Source organism: Megachile rotundata, chromosome 7 (assembly GCF_050947335.1).
Source record: "Megachile rotundata isolate GNS110a chromosome 7, iyMegRotu1, whole genome shotgun sequence".
Classification (NCBI taxonomy): domain Eukaryota; kingdom Metazoa; phylum Arthropoda; class Insecta; order Hymenoptera; family Megachilidae; genus Megachile; species Megachile rotundata.
Genome location: NC_134989.1, coordinates 5163427 through 5175064, shown reverse-complemented (window position 1 = coordinate 5175064; position 11638 = coordinate 5163427). Strand labels below are relative to the sequence as shown.

At 33.5% G+C, this 11638-nt stretch overlaps 1 protein-coding gene across 1 annotated transcript; it reads left to right on the top strand.

The window, feature by feature from the left end:
* The first annotated feature begins 5835 nt into the window (after window positions 1-5835).
* On the top strand, window positions 5836-8823 carry LOC100880044 (uncharacterized). Its single transcript, XM_003704962.2, has 2 exons — window positions 5836-5996; window positions 7977-8823. Exons 1-2 carry the CDS (start codon window positions 5844-5846, stop codon window positions 8673-8675), a joined length of 852 nt encoding a protein of 283 aa, XP_003705010.2. The 5' UTR covers window positions 5836-5843; the 3' UTR covers window positions 8676-8823.
* Window positions 8824-11638: the final 2815 nt, after the last annotated feature.

Here is an 11638-nt window from a genome sequence, read left to right as displayed (position 1 = left end):
GAAAAATTTCCAAATCAGAAAATTTCTCAGAATTCCCAAATGAGAAAATTTATAAAAATTTCCAAATGAGAAAATTTCTCAAAACTCTCGAATTTCCGCCATCGCATACGCAACGATATACCGTCCTCGTTCCCCGAAGGTTCCGTTTTAAAAAATATGTTAACACTTGCTCCGGCGAAGGTTGAACTTCGAGGGTCATTTAACAAACAAAACGAATTCTCGAAACCTCTGTTTAACCTCCCACATAAAGTTTCGTAACGTTGAATTCGCGTTTGCGTCCGCTGTTATCCAGAAAGTCTGAGCGTTACGGTAACGTATGGTTAACGCACTTTTACTCCGTTTCGAATCGCTTTGTAGCCGTTGCTTATCGCGATGTGCATGCCAGATACGTCGCAGCTTTATCGTTCGAGCCTGTTATCACCGTGCTCCATCGTTTTATAAGAGTATGCAAACACTTTATTCGCTCGCACGAGAGTGACAAATGCACCGAGGCCGTAGCATCGTCAGGTGGCTTTATTCGGGCGATTACAGCACGATCGAAGAGCAACGCGCTTTATTATTATGTGCCGTGCACACTTTGCATGGGGCTTAATGTCTGTGAAACACGTAGCCCCCTATCACGAAAGAGTATCATTCGATATTTCATAGAACGATGGGAATTCGGACGGTGTCGGGCAACCTGTTCGAATTCTTTCGGTAATTATACTTCGAAATTTCCGATTGCCTCGCTCCTCCCCTTCAATAATTCAGTGATAGCTGTTCTTTCCGGGTATATTTCTTTGGGGAGGTAAATGCGAGACTTTGGTATTCTTTAGGAAATTGAGGTTATAATACTAGAAGGTTTTGACATTAGATTTCGAAATTTCGAAATACCCTTGCTTCTCCTCAATAATTCAGTGATAGCTGTTTCTTTAGGATATACTTTTTTGGGGTGGATGGTAAACGCGAGACGTTGGTATTCTTTAAGAAATTGAAAATATTTTGTTTATGTACAGTCCTAACACTAGATTTCGAAATTTCGAATTACGCTTGCTTCTCCTCTTCAATAATTCAGTGCTAGCTGTTCTTTTCGGGTATGTTTTTTTGGGGAGGTAAACGCGAGGCGTTAGTATTCTTTAGGAAATTGAGGTTATAATACTAGAAGGTTCTAACACTAGATTTCAAAATTTCGAATTGTCTTCGCTCCACCCTTTCAATAATTCAATAATTGGTGTTCTTTTGGGGTATATATTTTTGGGGAGAATGATAAACGGAGACATTGTGGTATTTTTAGGAAATTGAGGTTATGTGATTTTATTCTGTGAACAATCTTAACATTAGATTTCGAAATTTCGAAGCACAAAATTTCTATAAACCTGAATTGTTATATTCCGGAATTTGCAAATATTCAGTTTTCCAACTCTCTTAATTAGAAATTTCTAGCTCTTCAAATCTGAAATAATCAAATTTTCATATCCTCAAATTCTTAAATTATCAAATTTTCAATTTGCCAAATTCTCACACTTCAACATCTTTAAATATCGAAATCCTTAAATCTCAAAATTTTTAAATCCCTATATCCCTACATCCCCATATCCCTATATCCCTATATCCCTATATCCCTATATCCCTATATACCTATATCCCTATATCCCTATATCTCTAAATCCCTATATGCTTATATACCTCTATCCCTAAATCTCCAAATCCTTAAATCCCTTAATCCCAAAATCTCTAAATTCCTATATCTCTATATATCCAAACTCATAAATTCATCAACAGTCATAATATTAAACTGTGTGACATCATTCTCTGCTTCAGAAATGAATAAATTGCTCAATATGAATTTAAATAAGGTTCATTTTTAAACGAATTTTCTGTGCACTGAACAGACGACATTTCACTTAAATAATCGACTAAACGAAACTGAATGACAGTTATAGGTCAATTGCATTATATATGCCGAAATCTTAAATTAAACTGACGTGTAGAGAAATTATTGATAGTCACGTATATCCATGGTATGATCTTCCTAGCTGTTCCATAGATTGAGGGCAATAAACCTACATATCTAATTAAAAACTAGCCGCAAGTTGTGCTATAAATATTTCCATTAATAATTTTATGACTTCTCAAATTTTTTAATATGTACACGCGTTATTTTTCTTTGGATTTTCAAATTTCAATAAATTCCAAGTTTTCAATTTCCAACTTCTAGAATTTCAAAATACTATTATTACTAAATCACGAAGCTCAAGAATTCATAATTACTCAAATTTGGAATTGACTGAATGAATTTTTATATTTCAAAATTTCCAAACTCTCAAACACTTAAATCCTCGAATTCCTAAAAAAAAATTTTCAAATTCCCAAATTGTCAGTAAGCTATATTCATTTTAATAAAATAACAATTCGTAATTAATTTTTTAATAACAATGAAATTGTTAAAGGGGTTTGTGCACAGATTATAAAACAGAATCAACAGAATAAAGAACCTTGTCAATTTTTTTGAATATTTACTAGAAACTAAACTAGAACTTGTAACTCAATAATAAAAATCAGGAATGATACCTAAATGAAGAATAATATCCTCGTTCATATACCTAGATAGAGGTTCATGTACATAGAGGTTATATTACCAATATTATACAATTTGTCCTTTTTACAGTATTTTCAATATCACTAAACTCTACTGGGGCTAAATTGCATTGTTATATATCCGGCTATAAATAATTTCAACCTGGACTTGCACTACTTTCAAAATAAACATCTTTCCAATACCGTCACCCAAACCATCCGCCCAAATATTAGCTTCAATTATTTTGACTATAGATTGCTTACAAATAAAAATATCATATTAAGTTTCCACTATTGTCATTTCACCTTTCTCAGAAATGGATTACATTTTCAAAATAAACGCTTCAATAATTAGTCATATTTTCTGTACCATTGTTTTCTTTCGCGCAAATACGGTACCTAGCTATCGAATTAGGACCACGTACGAAATTTTCATTTTTATGGCTATAATATTATGTCATAAATGGAAAATTCTTTTAGGTCATGCAAAATTATTACTAAATACGTTCATGACGATTTATACATAGCAATTTGTTAATATCGTGATAATAAATTGTGTGATGAGTGATTTAGAGCCGTGCATTGAGGTTAGGTTCGAGTATCGATAGCGCATGAGATGAAATTTGAATGCCACAAAAAATGTCTGCCTACTCAAAAGACTAGTTTACAACTTTTCAATTACATTATCTGAGTTCAAAAGAATTACAGATATTTTGAAAAATAATGAATATATAAAGCATATGATGAATGTGTACAGAGCATGCCGAATACGAGCTGTCACTAAAGCAAAGGGTGGAAATACAAAGATATTAACATGTGTTAGAAATGTTATGTACAGTAGTAATATCATTGTAGCTAATAAATTATATCATTACAATTTAAACAGGCCTTTTAATTATACGGAAAACTTGAAAAATGCATAAAAAAGTCCTAATTCGATGGCCAGGAACTGTACATATTAATCGTGACTGTCCCAAAAAGCGTCCTCCCCTTATTTTTCACAAAAACTAAGGAAGATGGACCCAGCCTATCCGGTACGGTTATTATGAATTTATAGCGTACGCCTAAAGGAACTGAAGTGTCATCCAATTAAGCTTCAATAGAGAGTATTCCACGGATACGTAGCGTTAAGTTTCAAAGTGCTCCATTCTCAAAGGGTTAACAGCGAAAGCAAAAAGTTAATCGACTCCTCGATTATCACCATAGCTCTGAATACTAGCTACTCGATCATCGTTAAACGCAAAATCATACAGTTATTATCCGGAACATTTTAATACGCTTTGCACGGCTTTCCGAGTGACTTCGAGCAATATGGGCGTCAAATTGCAGGCATCGCGATCGATTTTGCGTCTGGTGTGCAGAGAAACCGGTTCCCTCACTCTTACACGATATTAACATCAGTGACACGAGCGGCTAACAGGGACGAATCAGGAATCCTAATTATTTAATCAAGTCTCGTTTCGTTCTTGACGTCTCTTGGCCGTCGAGCGATCTGCCCGAGAAATCGCGTGCGTGAATCCAATAATCGACGTCTTCGAGATGCGTTGTTTGGACAAAAATTTCTTTACAAGGCGAGCCACGGTCGGGAAAGATGTCTTTGACAGTATGTGGGCAGCTGCTTTGTTATTGTACTGTTTACGTTTAACGCTGTACATTGCGTATGTACACTGTACGCTCGTGAGAATAAAGTGGGATTTTTATACCGTACGTGTATGGGGTGCTGAGAAGTCAGAATTTAAGATTTGGGCGATTTAAAGGAATCATGAAGAAGCTGCAGTTATTAATTTACTGTTTTTTCTTGGATATTTATAAGTATTGGCAATGAAATTTTGGTACGAAAACTTGATGTTTATGGATTGTTTATATAAGGAGAAATTTTTCTGTAATTAATTTAATATGGGAATGTGACAGTTAGTAATTAGATTTGAGTGCCAAGAGTCTAATTTTCAATTAGATTACGGAATCTTTAAATTTCAAAATTTCGAATTTCATGTTTTATAATTTTAAAATCTACAAATTTCTGAATTTTAATATCATTAAATTATTAAGTTTTCACATTTTCAAGATTTGTGAATTTTGAAATTTAAAAATTTCCACAATGCAAAGATTATAAGATTTCAAAATTAGGAAATTTATAAAGTCTGAGCCTCTTAAATTCGCAAATGTTCAAATCTATAAAAGTTAAAATCTAAAATTCTTGAATATTCAGATGTATAAATAATCCAATTCTCACATCTCTAGATTTGTGAATTTTTGAATTTCTAATATTCCCAATATCTGAATTCCTAAATCTTAAATTTCCAAATTTCTAATTATCCAAATTTAAAAAGTACCAAGTATAGAAATTCGTGTAAACTCTTAGATTTTTAAATTTACAAATTTCTAAATTTCTAAATTTCCAGATTTTCAAGTTTAAAAATTTCTAAATTCTCATATTTCTAAATTTCAGGTTCGTAAACTCCCAGATTTCCAAATTTCCAAATTTCTAAACTCCTACATTTCCAAATTTGCAAATTTCTAAATTCCCAGATTCATTCCAATATCCTTTTGGACATTCTAATGTCAAAAATTTCCAAATTCCTAAACTATTAAATCTCAAATTTTCAATTTCTCAAATATAAAAATTTGTGCGTTCCAAATGTATGAAGTCGTGTTTTCAAATTTTGAAAATTTGAAATATCCTAATTTCTATATTTGCTAATTTTTAAGTTCCCAAATTGTCCAAAATCCCAAATTTTCAATTCTCCACACTTATTTCTTCCAAACCCTCATATGCTAAAATTCTGCAATTTTCATATCTCTGAACTTGAAAATTTATAAAATAAGTTCGAAATCTCAAATCTTCAAATTCTCAAATATGCATTCAAATCTCCCAAATTCTTCGAAACCTGTAACCTCTCAAACCTAAACTACCAAATCCTCAAATTTTCAATTCCTTAAACCTTATACGACTAAATTCCGCAATTCAAACATCTCCAAATTCACAAATTTGCAAATTACTAATATTTCACCAATATTTAACTACCAATACATTCATAATCAACTGTACACAAAATAAATACTAATCGTATTTGTTCCCAGAAACGGTGTTCACTGAACAGTCAATCTATCATTGTGTACTCCTCTTTTCTCAACGCCTATATGTCACTTTATGTACATATCTGTCCTTCTTGAGTCACTGTGCTTCCCCGTTTCATATTTTCCTTGGTGATGACCTCGACGTTATTTACATATTCTCGTTGCAGCCAACGCGATTTGGTATAAAAGGCGAAATCTCCAGCAGTTCGATGACAGTTGTCACTGCAATTTCGTGCAAGATGAAGGACCTGTTCGGAATCGCCATTTTGACAACGTGTCTGGCATTCTGTCTCGCGGATTGTCGCTCGGGACTTAATGGACGTAATGACTGGTACCGATGTGAAGGATTAAAGGATTTAAACGTAATTGTTTATTATTATTTAGCGTGATTGTGTTGGCTATTTTTAACAAACACAAATATTTTTTGTCCTTACGCTGTGAATAAACACAAATATTTTTTATGCTTACGTTGTTAATAAAAACGAATATTTTTGGTTCTTACATTGTTAACCAACACTAATAGTTTTGTTCTTACGTTGTTAATAAAAATGAATATTTTTTGTTCTTTCATTGTTAATCAGCACAAATATTTTTTGTTCTCACGCTGTTAACAAACAGGCATATTTTTTGTTCCTACAGTGTTAACAAACACTAATATTATTTGTCTTTACGCCGTTAACAAATACAAATATGTTTAGTTTCTACAATGTTAACAAACACTAATATTATTTGTCTTTACGTCGTTAACAAATACGAATATTTTTTGTTCCTACAGTGTTAACAAACATTAATAATATTTGTGATTACGCTGTTAACAACTACGAATATGCTTTGCTCTTACACTGTTAACAAGCACTATTGTTATTTTTCCTTACGCTGTTAAAAACTATGAATATTTGTTATTCCTACAGTGTTAACAAATACTAATATTCTTTGTTCTTACGCTGTTAACAAATAGGAATAGTTTTTATTCTTTCTCATATACCTGTACAAATGGTGTCCACTTGTCACCACAAGTTTGCAATAGAAATAATCATGAGTAATAAGACACATGATGAAGTGAATTATTAAAGGTACTAAAACTGCATTCATCAATACAATGCTTGAGTTCGCTGTTTCACATTATGAATATAATTTTAGCGGTATCGAGAATTTTATTATCTTCGTGCTTTCAGTTTTTAATTATTCAATCAAGTTAACTTCATGACTGACGTTTCGTAATTAATTATTTTATTGAATATTATATTGTCTTGTTTTCTACGTGAAAGATTGAGAAAATTATTCTGTTGAATATCATATTTTCTTTATTATTTATACATGAATGATTGAGAAAATTATTGTATAGAATATTATACCCCTTTTCTATTTCTATATGAAAGATTGAGAAATGTATTGATTTATTTGTATAATTATTTTAAGCCGGTTTTTTTAAGGTAATACAACACAGAGTATAAGTAAACTTTGACGTATTAAATTTGACAGTATGATCGATCATGCATAAAATGTGATTGCAATTATTCAAATGGGAATCGTTTCAATCTTCAATTTTAAATTTCCACTTGATATTTTACACAATTAATATTAACTATACACGTCTTCATATATTTATTTGTTGAACGCTAAAATTGCATTCACAACGACATTATCGTGCTCTTAATATTTTTCTGAATATACGAAAGAAATGCGATAACATTTATCAACACTCAGACGGTTAAGTAAATAAAATCATTACTTCGTTACTGATTGAATAATAAACGTCTCATTATTATGACATAATTCCAATATACTCATTATGTATCCTGTATATTATAAAAAATAAAATTTTTGAAAAATACGTACATATTTTTCATAATGTACACAACATAATAATAATAATATATAATTTTATAGAATCGCATATTATTAAGTTTATAAATTTCTCATATTATGTTTTAATATTTTTATATATTTTAATTTCATAAATGACTGTATTCTAATAAGTTAATTCTAAAAATATTTGACTATATAGAAATTGGGATATGCAGGGTATTGGATGACTCTTAATTAATATTTTAATTTGTAAATAAAAATGATAAAATTTGATACTGAAGATACCCTCAGCTTTGCATCAATGATTTGATATATTTAAAATTTACATCTACATTGTCAAAACTCGTTTTAATGCTGCAGATATTTGCAATATAACGCAATAATGTCCAAATTCATGCAATAGGTGCTCATCATTCCAAAAATCTAAATATGTTAAATATCAAATATCGAGTATCGAGTATCGAGCATCGAGCATCGAGTATCGTTTGCCAATTATCAATTGTCAATTATCAAATATTGGAAATATCAAATAGTTGCAGATTCCATCAGGAGCGGTTGCCATCAACATCATCAACTCGAACATCACCAAAATACCAGCAGATGCATTCGCCAAATTCTCCAATTTAGAAGAATTAAACATAACCGGTTGTGGCGTAGAAGAAATAGAAGCAAACGCATTTAGAGGTTTACCTAAATTGCAGTCTCTCGGTTTGGTCAACAACAAAATCCGCAGCATCGACGCGTCCTGGGTCAAAGACCTATCAAACCTGAAAGAGTTAAATGTATGGCGTAATCGCATCGCGGATATAGATCCCGCGATTTACGATCTCCTGCCCGAACTGAAAGTCTGGGATATCGCGTACAACGATTTGAACAAGTGCCTGTCACCCGAGTTGCTGAAGAAGCTCAAGAAACTTCGAAGAATTTTAATCGCCGGCAATCCGTGGTCTTATCGATGCCGTTCGTCGATGACTTGGTATCTCGGCAGCAACCACATTCGTTTCATCAAGGATTGGAGCATCAGCGATTTACTGATCGAGGAATGTTTAGCTCATGAACCAGGCGCTGAGACCGATGACCAAATTTTGAACAAATGCGTCGATCGCAAGGTGGGATCTTCTGACACGTTGCCTTATTCTGTGGCTGGATTGAACGAACAAGTTCGAGAATTGACTGAACAGGTCCATAATCTACGAGCGGATGTCGAGATGCTGAAGAAGTCCAAACATTAATCGTACTTAACTTCTTACCGATTTACCTTTCGGAGAGACTATGTATTAATTTTGACACGCTGTGCTTTTAAGACTTTATTATACGCTTTTATGTGGAATTTAGGATCCATGTTTATAATACTCTGAGCAATAAAAATGATTCATTGAAGGATGTTGTATTTTAATTGTCTAGGTTTGTTTTTGAGAATCGTTCTTTAATCACAGTATATTAAATGACCAGTTACAGCAGAAAAATATATAAACAATAGATGATACATCTAGTTCAAACGTTCATATTAGTTCATATTAGCTCATATGTTCATCGGGAATTTGTCCTAGCTTATACGTTCATACCTCACACCAAATTATAGGTTGTTACTACGTAATTCATTTTGGATTATATCAACTCATATGTTAATACTAGTTCATATTAATTCATATCTACTCATACATTCATACCAGCTCAGTGTTAATTCTGGATTTTATCAACTTACACATTCATATATTTATACCTTCATAATTTTATAGAAGTTCATAAGTCCATACGTTCATACTATTATAATTTATAGGATCCTACAAATTCATACGTTCATATTAGTTCATACTAGCTCACAGTTAATCCTAGATTCTACGAACCCATACGTTCATACATTCATAAGTTTATAGCAGTTCAAATGTTCATGCATTCAGACTACTTGGTACTTCATACTAGTTTATAGGATCATACTAGTTCATACGTTTATGTTAGTCCATAGTAACTCATACGTTCATATTAGTTCATACTAACTCATACGTTCATACAAGCTCGCACCAATTCATACCAGTTCAATGACTTCATATGTCGACAAAAGTGAACAAACATTTCGACAAAATCTTCCATATAATTTCTGTGGTCTGAAGTAAAAAACCTAAGATCCGTCATTTTGATTGGTTCCGTAAATCCAGCGTTAATACCGCGAATTGAGCGCGATAGACTGCTCGCAATGCAGTTTTTCGTATCAGTGTTATTCCGCTTGGCTAAAAAATCGTCGGCTTCTGGGAAACCGGTCGCGTATCGGTCTCTGGAACCGTTAATATCTAAACACCTAAATCACAATGGCACGTCATACGCGCTAGCCGCGTTAAATCACGATGCGTCTAGCTGCTTCATCCTCGGTTCTGGCCGATTCTCGCGCTGGGACAAGAACATTCCGACTCTGGTTAGCCACCATTCATCACAACCCGGCGGCGTCGGCTTGGTGGTGGTTTAAAAACGCGTATCGTACACGCGGACGGATCACGCTCGCGCACGCTCGTGAGATCTTTGACGCGGTTTCCGCGGTCATTAATAATGCTGCTCGAGGCGGCGAGCCGTGCGAAAAAATAACGGCCCCTTGGGGGTGGGAGGAGAGCGAACGACCGACCGGCTGAACGGGCAACGTATCGGGGTAACTACGAAACCAGCAGCAGACAGTTCCTCGACACTATGTGTGTGGAACTGTCTGTTGCATCGCTGTTTAACCGTTTACCCTTGGCACCGCCGACGTGAGCCGATAACCGTCCCGTATCCGACCTCGTTCGCTCATGGGACTCGCCACGGGAATCTACTCGTGAATCTTCTGCGAACGTCGTATTTTGGCTACCATCTTAAATCCTTTGCGGCAATACTTTAAGAGCAAAATGCGACACATCATTTATAGAACCTGGTCGTTTTTAAATAGGAACACGTGCAGAAATCTTATTTTTGTTAAAACTTATTAAGGGCACGTTTATGCTTGTTCAAATTGGCAGAAAATTTGGTGATCGTGTATGTATATATGATGTGATATGATACTGTATAGGTTAGATGATATAACCCTTAATGTATGTATTAATGAGACATGGTATGATATATGTATATGTACATATGATGTATGTACTTATGATATACACATATGATGTATATGTATGTATGTTATGATATAACTCATGACTTGAACGTAATATGATACTTGAAGTGTACGTACTATATGACGTATGCGATGTACATGCGATATTATGTGATACATGGCGTGTATAGAATATGATATGGCGCAAGATATATGCACGATATGTTAGGATTCATGATATCATATAATACATGATGGGTACATGCTGTAGTACGATATGTATGGATGATATGAGATAACACGTGATGTGTACATATTGTGATCTGGTACGTGATATGTACGTGATGTATGACACATGATATATATGCTATAGTATGATACGTGATACGATATGATATGATTCAAGATGTATACATTCATGATGTATATGCATGGTCTTATGTACTGCATATGTGTATATTACGGTATCATACATGATAGATAGGCGATATGATATGATGCATGGATGTGTGCAGTGTAGGTGATATAACATAATATAATATAATACATGATGTGCATGTTATTTTATGAAATATGATGTATGAGCGATATACATAATATGAAATGCCATGTATATGCTCTATAATATAATACATGATGTACACATGCTTAGATATGATATATGATATCATATTTATACTATATTTTCTGATACTAATGGATACATATTTTAATATGGTACATGACACATACAAAATATGATATAACACAACATATACACAACACATGATGCATCTCCTACATATGATACATATCGTATTCATAGTATTATGTATAGGTACACAGTAAATCATATGGCACGCATGATACAAAAAAATATCTTGTTACTTATTTATTGCAATTAATCATAAAATAGTGTTTAAATTGCTCTACTTTAAAATAAAAAATGAATTTTATTGAAAAATAGCGTCACCGCGCAAAGGTTATTTCGTGACTCTAATTAGGAGGTCTTCTGTATAGGCATGAATGTTGCGATTGAAATCAAGACGCAACGCGTAGTTTAGTAACAACGTTCCTCTCGGTTCTTTCTATTTGTACTTAATCAGACTCTGCTCGAGCATCGCGAAGGATTCGCGGATGCTATTGTGGCGGAGGCAC

Excerpts from the sequence above, each read along its gene's own strand:
- LOC100880044 (XM_003704962.2), top strand. The coding sequence starts at position 5,844 with ATGACAGTTGTCACTGCAATTTCGTGCAAGATGAAGGACCTGTTCGGA. Across the intron at positions 5,997-7,976 it reads AAGGATTAAAGGATTTAAAC|TTGCAGATTCCATCAGGAGC; the intron begins GTAATTGTTTAT and ends AATATCAAATAG.